The sequence below is a fragment of the Macrobrachium rosenbergii genome, chromosome 29 (genome assembly GCF_040412425.1).
Source record: "Macrobrachium rosenbergii isolate ZJJX-2024 chromosome 29, ASM4041242v1, whole genome shotgun sequence".
In the NCBI taxonomy this organism is placed as follows: Eukaryota; Metazoa; Arthropoda; class Malacostraca; order Decapoda; family Palaemonidae; genus Macrobrachium; species Macrobrachium rosenbergii.
Genome location: NC_089769.1, coordinates 21,039,102 through 21,063,548, shown reverse-complemented (window position 1 = coordinate 21,063,548; position 24,447 = coordinate 21,039,102). Strand labels below are relative to the sequence as shown.

Sequence of the window (24,447 nt, the reverse complement as noted above, 5' to 3'; positions counted from 1 at the left end):
TTAGTCTCTCTCTCTCTCTCTCTCTCTCTCTCTCTCTTGTTAAATATAAGTTGTCGTAGTAACTCTCTTTCTGCTTTGGCTGGAAGGCTTAGAAGTATGTTAGTACAGGCAGTCCCCGGTTTACAATGGGGGTTCCGTTATTACGCCGTGTCGTAAACTGAAAATCGTCGTAAACCGAAAAATCCTAAGCAAACCGTACTTTTAATGCTTGGGGTGTACTGAAAACGATGTAAACTGCATTTTCATTGAGATTTTCATTAAAAAAACTCCAAATTTTGATTATTCTGCCATTTTGGAGCCATATTTCTTCCGTCAGATCGGCATACAACGTGTCGTAACCCCGGAACATGTGTCGTAAACCGGGAAATAATTTCTGATGAATATATTTGAAAAGCTTCGTAACCTCGGAACGTCGTAAGCCGGAGGCATCATAAACCTGGGACTGCCTGTATATATTTTTAAGGGCACAAATGTTTAAGATGACTTTGAAATGATATTAATAATATAATTTCAAAGATTAATACAGTAATATGATAATAATTTAAGGTATATTTGATGTAGGATGATACTTTAAGCATACATTTGGTATTTGAGTTTTCAAGATAGGCAGTTATAAGCATTTTTAGAGGTGGTGGCCAAGTATTCGCGAATTTTAACTATTCGTGGGGGGTCTGGAACTTATCCCCATAACACGGGGTTTACTATATATATATGTGTGTGTGTGTATATATATATATATATATATATATATATATATATATATATATATATATATATATATATATATATATATATATATATATATATATATATATATATATATTAATAATTTAGATATTTCCTGCATGAAAACCCTTTTAAATTTATTTATTTTTTAGTTTCCTGTTTAATTGTATTACAGCATCAATAACCTAGGTGTTGTGACACCAGTTTTATTAGTCATAAATCAGTCATTCACAATGGCTGCCAGTGCAAGTTGCCACTGTACTGTTCCCTTATACCAGGCCAGTGGGTGGCAATGCAGGTGGCCTTCCAACATCTGTGGGACAACATGTTATGTACATCTCCCCTCCATTCAGTTAACTGAGATGGGTACTAAACAGGCTCTACCAGCCCCAGAGCCTAAGGATGATCCTGGTGCCCCCCTGTGGCCACAGGGCAAATGGTTAGCTGATCTTCTTGACCTGCTGATGGACAATCCAAGAAAGTTACCCCAACCGCCCAACCTTCTGGCACAGAAGCACAGTGGAAGGTACCATTGAAACATAGTGGAAGGCACCATTGTAACATAGCTGCCCTCCGTTTTTACAGTTGGAGACTATCCAGCAGTTCCTCTTAAAGAAGGGATTTTCAAAGGACTCTGCAAGAGCCAATATGGATACCCTCAAAACCTCCTCCACAGGGGTCTACCAGGGGAGATTGACAGAGCACTGTCATTGGTGTCATCAGAGGGATCTCGATCCACTCAAGATGACTGTAAAGGACATGTAGACTTCCTGGTCTTTCTGAGTCATAAAATCACCTTGGTGGTAACTGCCATTAAGGGCTGCAGGGCAGCCCTCACCCAGGTCTTCGGGCCGAGGCCCATCAACTTCTCCACATCATGGGAGCTGTCAGACATCCTAAGGGGTTTGCAAAAGAATTGCCTTCCAAAAGAGGTAATGACCCCAGAGTTGGATGTGAGCAAGGTCCTTGCTACCTTATAGGGACCCCAGTACGAGCCCCTCCTCCAAGCCTCAGACATGGTCCTCATCCTCTAGACTGTATTCTTCCTGGAACTCGTTCCTGCCAAGAGGGTTGAAGAGCTGCATGGCCTTTCATACGTCATCACCCACACTGAAGGTTGGGTGTCCATGCCCCTGCAGTTTGTACGAAAGTTTGTGGCCAAGACTCAGGACCCCTTAGTCTTGGACTTTAGATTCAAATTTCTCCATCCCCTCCCAGAAGGACTTTGTAAGGGTAGGTTTTACCATCCTCAACCCCCATCTGATAGTTGATCTATCCCCAGCAAGAATGGTAGACCGGCTGCAGAGGCTGATTCAAACAGTGGAAGAGGTTGTGACAGGTCATTGGCCAGAGTGATAGGATTTTTTTTTTTTTAGTTAAGACAGCTGAAGCATGCCTTGCTTGAGTAACTCCATTTATGAAAGTGTAGGTATATATCCAAGTAAAAATACAAATTACTTTCAAAATTTGTCATTTTGTTTCAACAGTAACACCACTTGTATAGAGCTCAAGTTACAGTTTACTGGGGAGGTTAAAAAGTAACTAGTCCCAGCCCTTGTGAGTGTTTGATGGATCCAGTAAAGCACTTGGGGACAGTATAGTTGAGGAACCAATTACACTAGGGTAATCTTTTGGAGTAAGTACTTGAAAAATCTGGGAGCAAAGTAATTGGTTTGTACTAGGTGATATTGTCTTAATATTTCTTTTGAAGGCTAAAGATGTTTAGAGGGCCTTGAACTGGCTTTTCCTTTACAAGACTCTGTAAAATTAAAAGATGATTTGCTTCAGTTAGAAGGACACAGTAATCTTAAAAATGTATTTCATGGATCATATTCTATGCATCTCATCCTCCTTAGGTAGAGACAGACAGCTCTCTCTGGGGTAAGAAAAGTCACAACCCTACTTACAAACATTCATAGATATGAATAGACAGGGACACAAGTTCAAATTTTGCTCTGCACTCTTATTCTGCTGGTAAGAGTTTTTATAAAGAACAGAACACAAGGAAGAAGAACCACCTGTTCCTTTAACTCCTTCCCTGATTATCCTGAGTATTCTTGTGATTAACTACCATATATTCTTACAGTCATGAGAATACTCGTTCATACTTGTAAAATATTCCTACTTATTTCCGTCTTCCTGATTGAACTCATTTTTTGATGAATTCCCATTTTCTATATTTCTCCCCTTAGGAGATGTTTAGTGTGTATTTTTGTCAACAGATGGCAGTGTGCATTGTTTACTTTATGAACTTCCTGTGAAACTCTCTCAAAGTTCATAACTTTCAAAGCCAGGAAAAAATACAAAATATTTAATGTTGCATGAGTCTAAATTGTATTTTCTTCTTTTTACCTTTCTGGCATCCAAAGTAATTCTTTATAATACTGTACAATTTAAAAATGCAGTGAAAACAGTATAATTCATGATTCCTGAGTTAACTCGGGATTGTAAACATCAACAAAAATTATGTACTACTTATTAAAAACCAACTTAGGAACAGTTCAAGATATGAACGACTGTCTGGAATGTAACTTGTTTGTAAGTAGAGTGTTGACTGTATGTCTTCTGAATTGACAGATGTCACAGTGGCATGGAAAAGAGGCAGCGGTACATTCTTGACTCTGAGTTTGGCAGCAAGGTCAGGCACTAAGGACAAAGCCATGGTGGACCAGCTTCTATTATGAGTAACTTCCTGATAGGGCATATATCTTCAGTGGACAATGGCAGACAGAATGACTCAAAGTGGTACATAAGGTACCCTGGTGAAACTATGGAGAGTCAAGGAGAGGACCCACTCAGGCAAGTGGATCAATTTGGGAGGGAGGGAGCTCTCAAAGTGGTGGAAGAGCTGTCTTAGACCCATGGAAGTTATCACTATAGTGCTTCAGTTCATGAAACTTGGATTGAAGAAAATGACTGGTTCTCCAGGAGGTGCAGATGGAGGATGTCAGCAACACAGGAAAAGAGGCAGTGATCAGAAATGTCTCCTTCACATGCACCAAATGTACATGTGGCTCACTTGCTTGGTATAGATTGATGGTCAAGAGTAGACAGGAATGGGCAATGACTTTAGCATCACTTTTGAGAGTTTATAACCTCTTTAAATTTTACTCTTATCTCCTGGCATGAAGTTGATATTCTGCATTGGATGTCATGAAACATAAGCAACTGGGGCTGCCTCTGAAGTCTCCTGGTTGGTAGGCTTCTGCTATGCTCAAAATGGTCTGATTAACACTATTTTGATGAGTCTGGGCCCTGACCTTGGCTAGTGCCTGCTAGTGCCTGCTTAACTAGGACAAATAGAAGGAAAATGTAAACATCCAAGTTGTCCCCAGAAGGAAGCATATTTTCCAGTCTCTGTGCTGATGGATCTATTTCAGCAAAAATTGTTATTCAAACTCATTATGATGCAGTCCACCAGGTGCACCCTACCCTTGTTTAAGAACTTAGTATGCTTCCAGAACCAGAGGCTACTCTAATGATAGCACTTACTTCCATGTCCTGAAGCTGACTGATGATGATTTGCAATTCTGTCATGGACCTTGAGATTATTTTAGTGCTCTTAATTCAGATACCTTTCTTTAGTTGACACATCAAAAATCATGGATAGTTAGGAGCATGGCATTCAGTGGAAGGAAGTTGATGTGCTGCTTTGTTTCTGCCTGTAACCAGGTCTCCATTGCTTGCTTCCCTAGGGGTGGGCCTCATGCTTTGATGTCTCTGTTAATATAATAATATGGGTCAAGGAACCAGAAGAATGCTTATCTTCTAATGGCACCTCTGCAAATTCAACGGTACTCCTATTGAGACCAATAGACAGTAAGCAATGTCATGAGCTACAGCCAGCCAATACTGAAAATTGCAGTACTGTACTTGCAATAAGTACCTTATCCAGCATTCATTGCAAGTACAGTAATGTATTTCTTCATGGAAAAATATCTTATCTGTAACTGCTGTGGCTTGGATGGTTGACTCAGTCAGACTGGTACTCTTGGAAAACCAAGAGCAGCCTTCTGAATGCATGTTAAGGACAAATTTATAATACGAATCTGCTAAAGGAAAAATTAGCAGAGTCAAAGTATTGACTGTCATTTATAGATATTTTGCCATCATGGATGGAATGAAATTTTACTGATAGTTGTTATGCAGGCTTTGGTGTGGATGTAGCTAACAGCAACAAACCAGGTTCCTTGGCATTACTGTTGTTTCTGTTGTTTAGTTACCTTTGCAGCCTAATGCTGAAGTGGTTATCTTTTGTTGCTACTGGAGTCAAAGTGAGAAGGACAGCAGCTGTGATGTTATCAGGCTGAAACACAGGGTACATGATTGATATATTTCTCCCTCCACTTGGAATATAGATTTATCCTTGATATTGGAGGTATGTATTTTGAGATAAATATAAACCCCAGAGATTCAGAGACCTCAGGAAGTCATCCTTCCTGATGAACTGCTAAATAACTCCAAAAGCTTCATCTTGAAGAGAGAGAATGGTGATATATGTTGAAGAACAGGCTGTAATCAACTTCCCAGTGTCTTCAGGTCTGTAAGGCTGTTCTGTATAAGCAAAGCAGTCCATTTTATTCCTTGACTCCACCCCATTGTTCCAGGCCTTGAACTTCTTTTGATCATCACCTTACACCCTGAAAACAGCCAGTTACTGCTATACAGTGGCTTTGCCCACATACAATGCCACAATCTCCACAGATAGAAAAATGTCATCGGTAGACTGTTACTTCATATTATCATAAGACCACAAACATGAGACCTGGCCAATGTTTGATGTTCTTCCAAAAGGCAAAAGAACAACTGAAGTGTCTTTAATGGTTAATACTTGATAGATGTAATAGAGTATGATTGTATGGTAGGTAAACAGGTCTAGTGTTATATGAGCATGCTCAATGTACTCAGGTTGGCCAGTGCTACCTGAATTGACTCTGTCCTTCGCCATTTTTTCTCTTTCACTTTCTTAAGACAGACAATATAATTAATCCAGAGCTGTTTGTCTGCTTTCAAAAGGAGAAGAGACTCCAAGGAAGGTATGTCCAGGCTGTTTTTCAGGAGACAAAGTTCAGCATCTAGAATAAAATCTCTCTAGCTGTGATAAGTTATCTGAAGGTATTCACCAATGTGATTGATGGTGAGGCAATGCAGGTTAAGGTTCTTGTCCACGAAGTCAGACTTCTCTCTACATCTTTAGTTTTTAAATGGAATTTTCATGTCAGTGGCAGGCATTTGGAGTAACTCTCTGTCACTCTTACAGCCTTGATCTCTTTGTTAGTCTTTACCCTCAGGAATTCTATGTGTGCCCTTGGTCATTCTGCAGCTCAAACCAGCCCCAGTAAATTGTGATTTGTGTTTTGTATGCCTAATGGGTTTATGGTGATAAGTCTAATATTTTTAAAACAAAGTTGATTTTTTAATAAAAATTTAAAGTTTCAACAAGTTTCTTTCCATTCCCTCTGCCTTCTCTCAGATAAAGGTCCTAACTACACAAAAATTAAGCCAGCTGATTATTGGGGAATTACAAATCCTTAAGGCACATTCACAGTGCTACTTCACTCTTCTGACTGTTAGACAAAACTGCAGTGTCTACAGATTCAAAGACCACAAATGTGGCATACAGTATGTGCAAATGATTGGTCTGTATGAAAAAATCAGCTTTTAAAAAAGTAATTTTTTCCCTTTTTTGATTAACTTACAGCTGATTTACTTTGCATTTTTTAAGACTTTCGTGCTGAGGAACATCATAAGAGAAGTAAGTAAAACCAGTTTTTTTATATTGTGGAAATGTTTGTATTATTTTCCTATTATATTTGTCATTTATTCAAGTGTATTTATTTAAAAATTCTTTATCTTCATTTAGTTTTTTCCTGTTTGTTGTTGATTACTGGTTAAAGAAGAAATGTAATTATACTAAAAAATAATTTATGGGTATAATTTTTCAATAATGACTTCCTTCATCAAGAATTAATTCATTTTACCTGTCTTCGTACTTTATAGCTGTTTCTTTTTATAGTTCTTATATTTTTCAAGCACTTTAATGTTTGCTTTTCAAAATGTATAAACATTTTCATATTTGATATGCACTGCAGTTTTCTGAATATTTTTTATGTATTTTTTCTAATCACCTTGGGTCACCAAATTTGTGGTTACTAGACTTTTTCCAATGAAGCTTTTATGTTGTGAATTTTGGAATCTGAACTAAAATGCTTTCTTACAAATGCAACTCCTCTGAACTGTTTTTAAAATAGGCGAAGTTGAAAAACAGTGTCTGCCATGGGATTAACAATAGTGACTGTGGGAGTATGAGTGTTTCACCCTGGTTAAAACTGGATCACCGATAACCGGGGACTGCCTGTACTCAGTATTGAGTGTTGGAAGTGAACATTTTGTGTGTAGGTACCTGTTAGTTATCCATCATTGGCTCTATAGGATTTTGGCACAGTAACCCTACCCCTTGTGCTGAAGGGGGCACCTTCTAAAGAGACCTAAGGTGTCTGCATGATGAGGATCTCGTACTCAAGTGACAATACTCCTAAGGTGGCAGTAATATCCAATGTATTTCACTGGGTTAAAAACACTTTTTTTGTACAAAATATTTTGTTACCAAGTAAATGGTTGACTGAGTTCCACTTTGCCTCAAACATGGTTCATTTAAAAAACATAGTGTCTGATTTATGTACTGTTCATTTTGTATTACACAGACATCTTGTAGCCAAGAAACTCAGTGGTGAACTGCATATTCCCTTAAAAGTGTGCATTAGATCAGTTAACAAAATCAAAGCACAGCAACTCAACTCACAATTGTTTGTGATGCTGTGTGACAAGAATGATGGTACTTTAAATCAATTACCCTTGCACACGGAGGTAAAGTGGCTGTCCAGGGGTCACTGTTTGTAAAGACTTGTAGGCTTGTACAACTCAACTGTACAGTTTGTTGCAGATCTAGGCCCAACTCAGTGTGAAGAGGTAAAGTGTAAGTATGGCTTTTTCCATTTTGCAAACCTATATTCAGAGTTTAATGAGATACAGAAACATCTGCAGAGTGAAGATGTTACTATTATTGGGGCCAGAACAATTGTACTGAGCTTCCAAGGCAAACTGGGCTTGTTGAAAGCTTCATTGGCACATTAAGTGTTCCACTATTTTTCTAGCTTACAACAGATGGGAGAAAGTTAAAATATCTCAGATGGTGACACAGAAACATACCCAGCTCATAGGACAAATAATGACTTCAACTTTTTTTTAACTACTACTGACTTCTTTTAAGTATACTACTACTACTACTACTACTACTACTACTACTACTACTACTACTACTACTACTACTACTACTACTACTACTACTACTACTAGAGGCAGTCCCCGGGTTACGGCAGCTCTGACTTATAGCGATTTTTCAAATATATTCATAAAAAATTGGTTCCAGGTTACGGCTGATTTCCAAAGTTACGGAGCTGTAAGTGCCGTAACTATGATTCTGATTGGCGTAGCTGTAGGCGATATAACAAGACTGGTTTGGGGAGCTGTAGTCACTGGGAGCATTCACTATAAGGAGGTCCCTCCCATAGGGAGGAGGGTTTATTACCAGGGCAAAGAAAACCAGTTTCCCCAGGCTTACATAAGTCAGTCAATTTTTTTACGCTGTTCCTGACTTCTGACATGATGCTGGAATGGAAACCCCCCCCCACCCTGCCATAACCCAGGGACTTCTGTACTACAGTACTATGCCTCAATAATTTTATAATATATATATTATATGCATGTATTAAATTTGATTTTTCATAACATAATATTGTAATTTAAATGTTTAGGGGTTGAAAAATTTGAAATTTCATTAGGTGGTTGATGATCTTAAGAATTTGGGAACCCCTGATTAAGGGGGTCAGTGACCTGAATGTTTGGGAACCCCTGGTTTAGTCTAATCAGATGATGCCTCCAGGTGCAGCTCCTCATTGGCTGTCAACCTTCCTCCAGTGACTTCTGCAGTAAGAGAAAAGACCTCTACCAATAGCCTTCTCTAAGGACAGAGCTCATGCCTTGCAGAGGACTTTCACCAGCTCCTCAGTTCTTGAAGTGTTGTAGCTTCTTTTGGTGGACCAGTCACTTCCAGCCATTCTCAGGGAATGCATTCATTGTCACGTAATTTCTCTGACTCTTTTAGGCCTGAAAAGGTCAGGAGGTTTTCATCTGACTACCATAGATACCCTGACAGCCTGTGTTTTTACCACTGCAGAAAGTCTGTTTTGATCCATGTCAAGATTTGGTCCCTGTGGTAGAGTTCTCAGTCCACGCAAGAACAGGCATCCTTCCCAAAGGTGATGGAAGCCTAGGCCACAGAACTTTAGCCAGATGACACCTTGTATGACCCAAGATGTAAGATCAAGCCATTGCCTGTATAGGAAGGGATATCCTTGTGGATTAGAAGTTATGTATGGAAGACAAAGAAAAGTCAAGGTAATAAGATGGCCAGTGGCCACCCCAAATGCCATCAACCAGCCTTTACAGAAGCTTAATTATATCTATGAAATTCAAGGCTGTTCAATGCAAGCTTGGCATGTGTCATCTTAGAGAAGAATTTGTTTGGGGTAGTGCTTCAGCTAAACGCATCTGGGCTCCAGAAGAGTTTTAAAGCCCAGACCCATGTATAAAAAGTATAAGAGGAGGGGGGAGATGAGTGAAGATTGAAGTGAAAGTACTGGAAAGACATGAGTAGCAGGATATTGCAGAGGTCCTTTGCATTGCAGTGTTGGGGGCAGTAGTGATATGAAAACTTTTTCAGGCAATGCTCAAGTCATGCCAAAATAGTGTAGATCTCCTTTGCCTTGTTAAGGCTTTATGGCTATGACCATGCAAAATTAAGGACTTCAGAGAAGGTACTAAAGGGATTTTCCTGCCTAGGTAATGAATTAAGAAGTAATAAGGAATATAGGTTTGTAGTGGTTAAGGAAAGTTATTTTTAAGAGTGTTTGATTTCGTAGCCAATGGTGAAGCTACCCTCATTCTAACTGTCAAAGGTAGAACTACTGACAGAACGAGCCAGATTGACAGCTGATTGAGCATGTACAATACCTGCCTACTTAAGAGTAACCCTTTATCTTTAAATTCAGCATGTCATTCTACTGTACTGTACTATGTTCTGCTACAAATTGTGCAAGTACTGCGGGTGTTGGTTGGTGGGGAATTGGGGATTTCTATACAGTATTATATGAGGCGACGATGATACAGCACCTTCCATCAACAATGGTAGTATACTTTGGAGTCAGTGGTCTGGTTAGACTTTCATAAATAAGGAATGAAAAGAATATCCAAATTTGGAGCTAGTGGTCTGGTTAAACTTTCATCAGTAAGAAATGAAAAGAATATCCAAATTTGGACTGCAGTATTCATTGGTAGTACTGTATGTGTTTGTTGGGGTCCAAGTCGTATCCATCACATTAAGTGCTTTTTTATTAGGATATTTTAAAATCAGTTTTTTATATATTTTTAATCTGGATGACAAGAATCAACAGATCAGAGACTTGCCCTCTGAAAATTTCCTTTTTCCCAACAGAGGGTCACAAAAGAAGCGACATTAGAGATTCTCCTGCAAAAGATGACATACCGAATAAAGGGAGAAATTTACTGCTTTCTGGGCTCATTGCATTCACAGCAATGTTTGGTTATGCAATAGCAGCAGGTTTAGTTCAGGTATCTACATTAATTAGTTATATTATCTTTATCACTACATTAATCCTTGGTGTTGTATACTTTCATGCATGTGTTGCAGGTCACTGAACAGTAGCGTTAAATATTTCCCTTTGAAATTTTCTGCCAATAGTTAAGTTGTTTATGAAACTGTTGACATGGTTAATAAGTTTGCTAATGGTGTCGGATTACTGATAGCTCAGCAGATTTTACTCTGTAATGAAACCTGTTGCACTGATTGTTAACAAATTAGATTCTGTTGTAGGTTATTTTTATGGATGTCATCACTTCTGAAATTTTTATGAGCAAGAAAATGAGATATTTGATATGTTCAGGAGGATTTTTCAGGTTAATACTATATTGTGCATTAGAACAGTTGGTATTTGTGAAGTTTGCATGTTTGTGTTCTGTGCACATCTGTTCTAGGCTTTCTAGTCAATTGTTGTAGATTTTTTCTTTTACTTATATTGTCCTTGCATATGGCTTTGGAATTTCTTTAAGTTTACCTCTCTACTGGCTGTGAATCTTGGTAACCACTAAATTTTCACATTGGTTTTTTGCATTATTTCATGTCTGGGTAAAAAGAAAAAGTTAGGAAAGTCTTTTGTGGGCCGAGCTATGTGTTCCCAAGTGAAATTTCCATTGTGAATGCACTGTATATTCTCATGAAACCTATCCCAGTACAACTTGATTCCTCAGAGGTACAATTCAAAGCCCTTTGGTACATAAAAAACCTCTCAGGTAGCCTGAAATTTGTAATTGCACTTGGTTTTAGCCAAAGAATTATATATATTTTTCTTTTCTCCCTAAAATTTTCTGCTGTTAATGTTGCTCATGTCTGTATGTTTTTTATATAACCTTTTGTAATTTTTAATAGTATTTAACATTATGTAAAGGGTTGTTCTATTTGAAAGTGCTTTATCAAGATAATACATAAATAATTAGGCATATATAGATTTTGAAAAATATAAGGGAATACAAATGTATTTTTGTTTTTATTGCCTACCATTTTTTATAAAAAGACAGTTATGAAGATCTTAATTTTAAAAGCAATCATTGTTAGATGTGTGACCATCACGTGATGCAGTAATGTACTGTATCCCATTTATGGCATCATTGTGTACTTTGCAGGTTGATATGGGTGAGCCACCAGAGGAAGAAGAGGACTATGACTACAGATATGAAGAATATGGAGGGGAAAGTGGAGGTAGCGGTGAATAGATATACAACGATAATAGTTCATGGCAGAATACAAGATTTTGAAGAATGTAGTGTATGTGAAACAATACAGAACTTTGCTATGAAATGTTCAAGAAATGAATTGTACAGCTTTATCATGGCAGTTTTTGGTAAAGCTCTGTATTGTTCACAGATAAAATGTTTCGCCTATTGTGAAATGTGAATCAGTTTTTAAAGAGTCAGAGTGTAAATTGTTCTGATGTTTAGTTAGAGGTTGGAGTTCCATGGCTGCATAACTGATTATAATTTGTAAAATGCTGTTATCTATGCAATCAGAGGAAAGGTGTAAAATTTTTGATGTTTTCTCTTTATGTAAAAACTTTGTATTTGTTCAAAGTTCAAATGCAGTACGAAAACTGTACACTAATGAACCTCATTCTTTGCAGAGGTATACCAAATGCATACAAAGAAGCACATTGAGTAAATGCCATAAAAACAAGGAAAACCATTTTCAGAGTTTATTCAGGAGTCAAAGGCTGGTGTCTAATGTCAACAGTAACTATCATGGTATATAATGTTTCCATTTCAAGCTGTCTAAGTATGGATGTTATATAAAAGATCAAGTTGATAGCTCTCACCTCTTTCTTCACAGGTAGCCAAGGTGTTTAGTAGTTTTGTAACATCTAACTGTTACTTGGAGGTCACTTATCCTCTGTGCTTACTAGACCAAACACTGCATAATCCTTATATTCTAATCAAAAAATAACCAGGCAGTGTGTAAGTACCTTCACTAGCACAGCGTTGTTATTGTTTTAATCATCATAACATATAATAGTTGGTTCAGTAAAAATCCATTCTATAGTGTATTTCATTCCATCTGTCCACTCACCAATGTAGGTTTTAGGTGGATGTGGCAATACTCATAGTTAGCTCGTGACTGGCTGAAAACAATGTTTTTGACATCATAGGCTTACCGTTATAAAGATGCAAGCTGCTTCTTCAGTAATACATCAGAATGCTTGTATATACAAAGACCCCTTACACCATCGTAGATATATCATGAACATGCTGGTTTATATAGATAATACAACAATGCAAGCACACCAAAGACGCCTTTCAATAATTGTTTTATTTCATTATAAGTAGGTAAAGACATCTAACTGTGCGAGTGCAAGGAAAAGGTATTTTAATATCTTGCATGTAAATTACAAGAGTAGGTTATTGTTTGAAGTAGCATGAGGTATTGCTATCATTGAGGCTGTTTGGGATAGGTAAAGGGAACAGCCACTTCAACACTGGCTGGAAGGTGGGAAATTTCAACTGATGCATGGCAGTGTTATTGCAGTTTTCTTGTCAGAACACTTTGAATATTTAAATAATTTTTTCTCAAGCATACAAATTGTTGAATTAGCTCAGTGGTTGGGCAATTTCAGGAGTATTTTGCCAAATAACTTAACGAGCAAAAGTTTGCATCGCCTATCGTTTGCTTGTCAGTGCTTTGTGTTCTGATAGTCAACATCATTAAAGATTAATTTTCCAGTTTACAGGTGTGAATATAACTTTGGTTTTTTTTATATTTGAGCAATGAGATTGTACATAGAATAAAGTTTCAAGGATAAGTAAATCTTAGGATCTGAACAGTTTGTGGACATAGGTCTACATGTAGCCCTGTGAGATGAAACATAATTGTTTAAAGCCTATCATGCGGTTATGTTCGATATGAGAAGACACTTTGATACAGGCTTCATCCTTCTTGTGCTTGCATAGGTATATTATCGATACAAATCAACATGTTTATATATTATATATTATATATATATATATATATATATATATATATATATATATATATATATATATATATATAATCTAATAGAAAGAGCCCATAAAAACTCCAAAAGGTAGAAAGTTAACTTTCTAACACTGACATTATTATGGGCTCCTTTTATTAGATGAAATTCTGTTTTAACAAAATATTTGTCATATATATAATATATATCCACATACATAAATTATATGTGTATATGTATATATATATATATATATATATATATATATATATATATTATGTACAGTATGTATGTGTATATATATATATATATATATATATATATATATATATATATATATATATATATATATATATATATATATATATATATATATATATATATATATATATATATAATCACAGTCAGTCCCCAGTTATCAGTGGGAGTTCCGTTCCAACAGCATGACGATAAGTGAAAACCAAAAATCGGTGATTTTCGTTGCTTATCAGCGCCGATAACCGGGTATCAGCGCCAATAACAAAAGATCAGCGCCTCTGTTAGGTATGTATTGGTGCCAATACCCTAATTACCGATAAGCGGAAATCGGCACCAAAAATCACCGATTTTCCTAGGTCATAGCAGCTAAAGATATATAGAGACAAGGACGTATAGTATATGATGGCTGTAAGTCTTATGGGAATACAAAAAGGTTGGGAAGTCAAAGAACGGTCAATGGATTAACATCAAAACCTACCTATTGGGAATACTCTTTATTCTATCTTTCAGTTCCCCTGGAACATATGTTTCATTACAGGGTCAAAAGAAAATAACCCTTGGCTTAAATTTAGCTTTTTCTCCCAGATCAAGTGAATCGTACCAGATTCCAACAAGTTTCTGGAAATAGTTTCATTACTTTATAATATTACATTATATATATATATATATATATATATATATATATATATATATATATATATATATATATATATATATATATATATATATATATATATATATATATATATATATATATATATATATATATATATATATATATATATATATATATATATATATATATATATATATATATATATATATATATATATATATATATATATATATATATATATATATATATATATATATATATATATTATATATTATATATATATATATATATATATATATATATATATATATATATATATATATATATATATATATATATATATATATATATATATATATATATTAATTATATATTATTTTTATAGGCAATATATTATATATATTTATATATATATATACTTTTTTGATACTGATTTTTTTGATGATTTTTTTTTCACTTCTGCTTTCAATCTTTCTTCAGAATTCTGGATAAGGACCTACAGTCGGGGTGTGGCTTCCATTTATTTGCTACGATGTGTTTCAAAGGGTTTGTCAAGCAAGAACTAAGACAATAACATTCTCCATTCTATTTATAGCTCCAAGAATATGGCATTTTGGGTTGAGGGGTGTTGATATTACTTTTATTTACAATATTTAGGTTACTAGAGGTGGTTAATTATTTACATTATATTTGCATATGTTATTACATAGTGTAACTGTCAAACTAATAAAGTAATGTAGTTACACTATGTAATAACATAGTATGCAAATATATAATGTAAATAATTAACCACCCCCTAGTAAGGTAAGCATTGTAAATAAAAGTAATAGCAACCGCCCCCCCAACCCAAACTACTGTCCTCTTGGAACTAAAATAGAATGAAAGATGTTATTGTTCCTTAGTTCTTGCTTGACAAAGCCTGCGAAACAGACCGTAGCAAGTGAAATAAATGGAAGCCACATCCCGACTGTGTGTCATTATCCAGAATTTTGAAGGAGGATTGAAAGCAGCAGTGAAAAAACATGAAAAAGTCAGTATCAAAGAAGTCAATGCCACAAAGGCAGTCGCTTACAACAGAAATTGTGAAAGAGAAGAACTCTGCCCCCCCCCCCTAAAAAAAATGTGTTATTATATACACACATATATATGTGTGTGTATGTTTATCATAAGCCAACAATATCAGAAACGTTGATCTTTGGCCAATTATGAGGTACACGTGCCACATCATCACCCATGTGTGGACAGGTGAGTATAGATATGTTTGTATACACTTACAATAATTATAGCAGTAAGAACTTGGGTTATGTAAGAACATCTAAAATAAACGTTCTTACTCCATGAAAGTATTGCAGTGCAGTTCCATAGCTGATAGAGCAACGTTTGTAATAAGGTAGGTATATTCTATATTTCTGAATTGAAGGTGCACTCTTTTTGGTCTGTTGCTGACTTGGATTTTGGTTTGTGTCAGATATCCTGCAGTGGTTCTTGGGAAGGTAAAAGTTCTGTTAATTCCAAGGGTGATGGATTAATTTTCAAGTGAACTTCTCTTTCACTGTTAGCCTTTTTTTTTATTTATTTAGGAAGCCTGGATGTATCATGCTAGAAACTGATTATGACAGCTTTTCTTACGTATGTAAAATCATTCAGTTTTCTTATGTATCACATTGAGGCTAAAATATCTTTATTTTAAAATTTGAAATACAAAGTTATCTTAAATTTGCTCTTCTATATAAAATATTTCAAATGCTCTCTTTATATATGACAAATGCATAGTTTATTTTTTGATGAATACATGAGGTGGATTAAAATGCAGGTGTCTCTCTTAGCATTTGATATGCAAGTCTCTCTTCCTCTTAGCATTTGATATTCATGTCAGGTATGCTAACTAAACTTCATGACCAAGTTTGTTAAGAAAATATATTTTTCATCCTTAATTATTATTAAGTAGTTATAACCAAACTACTGTTCAGTCCTTACTAAAATTATGACGTTAGCCATTGGCAAAACTACCTTGAAATATATTTGTGACTGAAATGTGTTGATGTGTTTTGTTACACTGCACATATATAAATGTCTTGGCTATTTCTAAAGGTATTGAAATAGTTATTAATTCAAATAGCAGTAAATGAATGCAGCTAATGATAGTCAATATGTTTCTTTGTGCTACTGTATTTTACATGAATACATCAAACTTAAGAGCAAAGTTCCCTCTAATAGCACCAAGCTTATTTTTAACTGATGAATAAACTATGCTGTAAATTTCTTTTCATTGCAGGTCATGAAAAGATTTTCAAGGTTATGTTATTACTAACTCAGACATTTTATGCTATCCAAGATTCATTAAATACTTTGAGTCTTGAGTGCCATACTTTAATTGAAAGAAAAATGTAGCTATACAGTACTTGGTTTAATTGAAAGACAAACGTAAAATTTTAGTGCCATATTGCTGTACTATTTCATGTCCATTTTCTTAAATTTTATCATTTGACTCTTCTTGGGTTCTGGTATAGAAGTAATTTCTATTTAATTTACAATACTAAGTTGAATATAAAGAACATCCACACCATTCTTTAAAAGACTAATTTTTAAAATTTTTAGCTAGGTTTAGAAACTGATTTTAGCTGGATTTGGATAAAAACATATCAAGAAAGACATGTGTTATTAATGTGTAAATTGACTTGCACACAAGCAGTATTCTGTGCTTGAAGATCAAACTGATTCACGTACATGATTCACTTACATGACACATCTGCTGTTAGCCTCAGCCAAACTAATATTAAAGAGTTTTTCTGCTGTTGTTTATAAATGATTATGATACCTACCATTGGTTCTTGAGAGCATTCCAGTGTTATCCTGTATGCACAAGTTCACCTGTTGTTGAAATCTGTTAATGTTACAGTCCTTTTGTAATATATTTGCTATGTAAAATGAGAATGTTCATGGAGATATACAAGATAAAATATATATGGGATATAGAGGAAATGTTAAATGATTATCCATTAATAAAAGTTTGTGACTACTTTCCATCATGTAAGAGTTTTTATGGATTTTGGCAATAATTCATGATTGTCAGAAATGTTTGTAATGTGTTGGTGATGGAGATATGAATATTAGGAAATTAGAAATGTAACAAAAGTAACAAGTAGTGCGACTGATTGCTACTTTACAGTGTAGAATGGTTAGCCAGACTTTATAGGACTGGATAACTCTTGGATCAGAACATGGTTTAATGCAAGTAAATGAATGTTGACATCTTTGCTTATGAGTGCATTAGGCAGAACTATAGTTTCAAAAGGCTTGTAACCAGGATGTATAGCTTAGAAAGATAAATTCATTTTTTATTTTGTTAGTGCTATATTATGTACATGTGTCTCAGGGACTGTTGATTTTGCACTACTTTGAAGCTTTCTCCAGTATTGTGAGAAACAATAAAAGACTTACTGCTAGAGACTGGTGATTACAATTTCTCATTCTGAGATTTTAAGAGATCAATGTTGTCACTTGTGAAATGGATGGAGTTATCAGGAGCTAGAAGAGTATGAGAGGGTTGTGGTGGGGACAGATTTGAATGGCCATGTGAGAGGTGAAAATGACATAATTGGACGTGTGCATGGAGGTCATGGGATAGTTGAGAGAAACCTAGGAGAAAGTATAGTGGACTTTGCAATGGCATCTGACATGGAAGTAGTAAACACATTTTTGAAAAGAAAAGGGAACACATGATTACCTATAGGAGTGGTGGTAGATGCTCTCAGATAGATTACTTTCTTTACAGAAGGCAACAGTTATTGGAAGTCAAAAAACGGCAAAGTTATCCCAGGCAACCATGTAGCCCCCAACACAAACTTTTATGTATGGATTTGGAGCTAAAAAGAGAAAGGAAAACCAAAACAAAAGGAGTAAGTAAAACGAAGTGGTACAAATTATTAAAGGATGGTGATAAAAATTAAAAGGAAGGTGTTGGAAGAACTTGATTGCAAAATTGAAAATTTTCTAGAATGGTGGAGACATAATGCAGCAGTAATTAGGAAGTATGGAAAAGAAGGAGTTGGGGAAACCTTTGGGATGGTATAGGAGGAAAGGGAGAGCTGGTGGTGGGATGAAGACATACGGAAGTAAGCGAGAGAGAAGGTGACAGAAGAGACGGGAAGAATCACAGTTAGGGGAGGACAAGGACAGGCTTAGGGAGAACAACAAAGGGGTAAAGAAAGTGGTAGCTCAAGCTAAAGCAAGGGCATATATGTACAGAACTGAGAATAAGGAAAGGGCAGAAGAAGATGCTGAAACCATCAAAGGCCAGAAACAAAAGCACCAAAGAGACACACATCAAGTAAATTAAAGATCAAGATGGTACTGTACTTAGAAAGGAAGAAGACATCTTGAAAAGATGGCAAGAGGTGCTAAACGCCTTAACGAAGATGAAGAATGGGAAGGTGACGGACCGGATTTGATCCCAGTGAAGTATGGAAAGCATTAGGAGATGAAGTGGAAATCCTTTATATTCTAATGGAAAAGATTCTAGATCAAGAGAGGATAACAGAGGAGTGGAGGGGAAGTATATTGATACCAATTTTCAAAGGCAAGGGGGATGTTCAAGAGTTTGGTAGTTATATTAAACTAATGCCCCACACCTTGGAGATGTTAGAAAGGATGATAGATGCCAGACTAAGAGAGGAAGTAGAAATAGGGGGAGAACAGCTGGGATATATGAAAGGAGTTGGAATAACAGATGGTATGTTCTGTCTGAGACAGCTAATGGAGAAATTCAGAGAGCAGCATGGGGACATAGACATGGTGTTCATAGACCTTGAAAAGGCCTATGACAGAGTCCTGAGACAGGAAATTTGGAGGAGTTTGAGAGAGATGGTCCCAGAGAAGTATGTACAGGTGATTCAGGAGATGTATTGGAATGTGTATACCAGAGTGAGGAGCAGTGTTGGAAAGACTGAAGGATTAGAAGTGAGGGTTGGCTTACACCAGGGATCAGCCCTTAGCCAATTTATTTTCAACATCGTAATGGATAGTATGTGCAGAGAGGAAGGAGTTTTTAGGGGGGAAGTTGGAGAGTAGCACTGGAGGATAGGGGAATGAGGATAAGCTGGTCAAAAACAGAATGTATGTGTACCACCATTGAGGGGATAGCAGAGTTAGTATAAGGTTGGATGGAGAAGAAATAAAGAGAGTAGGCAAGTTCAAATACTTGGAGTCTATAGTAGAGGCTGGTGGAAGAATGATTGAGGAAGTAAAACATAGGATACATTTGGAGGGCTGCCCTTGGAGTCCTTTGTGACAAAAGAGTGCCGTTAAGACTGAAGGGAACGTTTAGTGATAAGACCAGTAAGATCAGCTATGCTGTATGGTACAGATATGGCAGGTATGACAAAGACAGAGGAGAAGAAAATGAAAGTAGCAGAGATGAAAATGTTAAGATGGATGTCTGGTGCAATGAGGGAGGATGGGATTACGAATGAGTATATCAGAGGGTCAACAAAGTTGGCTGAAGTATCAAAGGAAGTGCAGGAGGGGAGACTGAGATGGTATGGACACCTACTGAGAAGGGAGGAAGACCATACTGGAAGGCATACTTTGGAGTTGGAAGTGCAGGGTAGAAGAGGACAAGGAAGACCAAGAAAGTGATGGAGAGGCTGTGTGAGGGAGGACTTGAGAGAGAAGCACAAGTGCACCGCGGAGGTACTAGATGGAAGCGACTCATCCAAAATGGCAATCTCTTATTAAAACGAGACTAAACTGCGAAGATGATAGTCGTCACTTGTTACCAGCTGATGTGATGGAAGGAATTTAGATGGACTTAGTTCCGGTGCAAGAAGGCTCTCTATTGACTAGATATAATAGAATCATGACATAGTTGGAAACAACTGAGATGGGGCAGTATTCTGTTGAGCCTTTTGCACTCAAGTCATAATTATCCAGTCTAGTAAGAGTTAACTGATATTTTAAGGAAAAATTAGTGGTACTTCAACTTAGCAGATTTTGATACTTAAAATGGACTCACCTGAGTCCAATAAAAATATAATAATTTGTACTTATGGAAAAAATCTGTTAAGTACCATTGGATTATCAGACATTGGACTGAGCATTCCCACGCAGATAACCTCTTGTCCTTACTGGATAACCCACTAAGTACGGAGGTATCGGATGGTAAATGAATGCACATACATGACCAAGGCATTCCTGTTTGTGACTGTAGGAGTGGACGCGAACAAACTAAACTATGCACTCACACTGATTGACGCTTTCATGGCTGTGCCTGTAAGGCTGGATAGTGAACCAACACTTTATTCTTTGTGTATCACAGGAAACAAAACTGTGAGCCAAGCCTTCTCTCTCTTTCTCTTTCTTGTACATTATTTTTATTGACATTACTTGATGCAGTACTGTATTGTACTGTACTTATTACAGCACAGTAATGTAGTATTACACATTTTTCAGCATGTGTGCTTGTGTACAGGGTATAAGCACGTGTATGCATGATATTAGGATAAACTATGCACTTGAAACGTGTTGTTCTCTCTCTCTCTCTCTCCCTCAATTTTTTTTGTGGAGACTTATTAAGGGTTACTTGAGCTTAGAAAGCAACAATGTTTATGTTTTTTTTATATTGTATGGGTTTTGTGTACAATACATATTTTACATATTCTGTAAGCATGAATAAGTACAGATATGTACATTTATTTTTAGAAAAAATTCATTTTGCAGATGTACCTCTGAATTCAAAAGTAACTTAATCATTGTAATCTGAATGATAATTAAGAAATATCACTTAGGGTAGGATATTAAGTACTTTACATGGAACTGTGCTTTACTATAAGTTAGGCGAGTTGGCCCTTGGGTACCCTATTTTGCAGATTACGTGCCAGTCTTGGTTATTTATGGAAGATTGAGGTGAAACTGTATGAGGAAGGAGCAGGTAATGCATCTTTTGTTCCCTAAGTCTTCTGTCCCTTTTGTCTCCCCTAGAGTTAGGTAAATGTTCATCATTAGTAGCACTCTTGACTACCTTCAAGCAGCTGATATGTCATCATTCTAGCGCTGATGTCACTTACTGTAATTCAGATATGCAAAGATATCAAATAGTAAAAGTTAACCTTCACACTTGCATCATTTACTAGGGAAAATCTGCCGTAGCTGCTTGTAACCTCTTGCTTTTTGAGAGAGATGTGTGGGAATAGGAGCCATATATATGGACTAGCTATAAAATCAGGTCTTGTTAAACTACTAAATACACAAGGTAAGTTTTATCTATTTCATTTCAGCTTGAAGGAATTTGCATATGCAATTCACATCCTTTATTAGAGGAACCAGTATACTCTTGGAGGACAACAGCAGAGCGCACCCATCTGCAGATGATGCTGTAAAAACATCATTCAAACCAAGAATCAGCCAAAGGACTTGATTCCTGAATTTCAGAAGATTTTTAATGTCAAGGATGCTAATAATATGATCTTTCTGGGCTAGTTAAACTTGTTAAACTACTAGGTACACAAGGTAAGTTTTGTCTTTTTCATTTCAGCATGAAAGAATTTGCTTGCTAAATCATGTCCTTTATTAGATATCAGTGTACTTTTGTTGAGCTGCAAAGCACACCCTCTTACAGAAGTTGTAAGCAACCTCATCCAAGGCAGTAATCAGGCAGGGGGGCTTGACCCCTGAATTTCAGAAGGTTTTTAATGTTAAAGATGGTGTTGATATGATCTTTCTGGGCTAGGGAGTTAAGCTTTAGCATTACTGCAAAATCTTGGAGGAAGTTGTATACTGCACCTATGTGCACTGATAAGGCAAAGGGGTAGTTTGAGGGTTTTAATGTTTGCACATGGATAGTTATAAACAAAATACGGAACATAATTTGTGCATCGCACCAGTTCAAGAGAATGAGGAAGAAATTAATGCCTGAAATGTAATTGACTTGGGAGTTTCCATAGCAATCTTGCTGAATGGTGAAGTCCTTTAACCCTTAAACGCCTACTGGACGTACCATACGTTGACTAAAATTGTCTGTTGGGTGTCAAGTGGACGTACCATACGTCGACTAAAAATGCTTTTTTTAAATATTCGCGGAAAAATAATTATAGGCCCAGTTTGCGAAAGGTTTTAAATCACGCGCCTTGAGGGATGCTGGGAGTTCACGGATCAAGCTGTTGTTTTGTTTATAAGCGCCACCCAGACGCCGCATGCGCCGAATTTCCTCCTTCCCGCATTTCAGAAAGCATCAGCGCCGCATCGTCCGAGAGCGATTTTTGACGCATCCGTGTTTTGCAGAACTTTGGCGAGTGTTTGCGTATTTGTGAGGCAACAGGACGTTTGCAGAGATGTCCCAATGTCGTCAGGACCGTGAAAGGCGCATACTGCCTGTCGGTAGTGAGCGTGTGAGACGAGTTTTAGACTGGGATGCTGGAGAGGGACCAAGCACCCAAGATGACCCAGCTTCTCAACGCCGTGTTGTGTGGCCACGTGTGACCGAAGGGGACCAAGGACCACATCCCGTGCCTTTTACGACCCCTAGGAAGCATCGGGGTGTCCTGAGGGGCATCCGTAAATTTTTGAAAAAAACTTTTTCCTTCGCTGAAAATCCTGGCATTTCTTGAGTTACCTTGTTGTAATTTTTTCGCCGTTTTATATTATTTGTTACATAATGTGTTATACATCAAAATGTGCACAATTTCATGTAGAATACAACAAAAAATAAATCATTCTTTTAGCTTTTAACAGTTTTGAAATATTTTCATTTAAATCACGATAACTGACAAAATTTTAACATTCGGTCAATTTTGACTCGACCGAAATGCTCAAAAAACGCAATCGTAAGCCAAAATTCTTACATTCTAGTAATAATCAATCATTTACCTTTATTCTGCAACAAATGGAAAGTCTCCAGCACAATATTTTGATTTATGGTAAATTTTTGAAAAAACTTTTTCCTTCGCTCCGCAAAAAATCCTAGCATTTCTTGAGTCACATTGTCGTAATTTTTTCGCCATTTTATATTATTCGTTACATAAAGTGTTATACATCAAAATGTGCGCAATTTCATGTAGAATACAACAAAAATAAATCATGCTTTTAGCTTTTACCATTTTTGAAATATTTTCATATAAATAACGATAAATAGAAAAAAATCAACCTTCGGTCAACTTTAACTCGATCGAAATGCTCGAAAAACGTAATCGTAAGCCAAAATTCTTACATTCTAGTAACAATCAATCCTTTACCTTCCTTTTGCAACAAACGGAAAGTCTCTGGCACAATATTTCGATTTATGGTGAATTTTTGAAAAAAACGTTTTCCTTTCATCCGCGCGCGCGAACTCCGCTAAAAATCCTAGCATTTCTTGAGTCACCTTGCTGTAATTTTTTCGCCGTTTTATATTATTCGTTACATAAAGTGTTATACATCAAAATGTGCGCAATTTTATGTAGAATACAACAAAAAATAAAACATGCTTTTAGCTTTTACCATTTTTGAAATATTTTCATATAAATAACGATAAATAGAAAAAAATCAACCTTCGGTCAACTTTAACTCGATCGAAATGGTCAAAAAATGCAATTTTAAGCTAAAAATCTTACAGTCTAGTAATATTCAATCAATTTCCTTCATTTTGAAACAATTGGAAAGTCTCTAGCACAATATTTCGATTTATGGTGAATTTTTGAAAAAAACTTTTTTATGTCCACGCGTTACGAATTCATGCATCATTTTGTGATAATATTTTCTGTGTTGCTTTAATCGTTTTACAATCTGTTATATACCAAAATCATCGCAATTTAGTGTACAATACAACTAAAAAAAATTAAGTCATTAGCTTTAACCGTTTTGCTTACAGCGCGATTTGTAATCAATTATATACGAGTTTTTTTTTTCGCTGTCATATATTCCAATATTTAAAAATGATGATATTTTTTTTCATTTCTGATGGTTGCATACTAAACTTCAGGCAATGAGAAAAAAAGGAGCCAAAAATGAACTCTTAATCTTACTAGCTCCCGAACGCCGCCGGCATACGGGAGACGTTTTTGTAAATAGGGCTTCGGCGTTTAAGGATTAAGCAGTTTTGGGAGAAGAATAAAGGGATGCTGATAGTGAGGGGGAAGTTAATCCTGAGCGCTGAAGATTACATGGAAGGGAACTGAAAAAGGGCTTGCATTGTTTCTTAAATTTGTAGAGTAATTGTCC

At 36.3% G+C, this 24,447-nt stretch overlaps 1 protein-coding gene across 4 annotated transcripts in view; it reads left to right on the top strand.

Annotated features, from left to right (window-relative positions):
- The window catches only part of LOC136854658 (metaxin-1), a 66,637-nt gene extending 53,865 nt beyond the window's left edge, over positions 1–12,772 (top strand). For 2 of the 4 annotated variants that reach the window (XM_067131240.1, XM_067131238.1), the window contains 3 exons: positions 6,452–6,481; positions 10,280–10,416; positions 11,545–12,772. In XM_067131240.1, coding sequence (XP_066987341.1) covers positions 6,452–6,481; positions 10,280–10,416; positions 11,545–11,634 — 257 coding nt within the window. In that variant the 3' untranslated portion in view covers positions 11,635–12,772. The remainder of the gene's footprint in view (positions 1–6,451; positions 6,482–10,279; positions 10,417–11,544) is intronic. The other 2 variants (XM_067131241.1, XM_067131239.1) reach the window with 1 other exon arrangement.
- Positions 12,773–24,447: the final 11,675 nt, after the last annotated feature.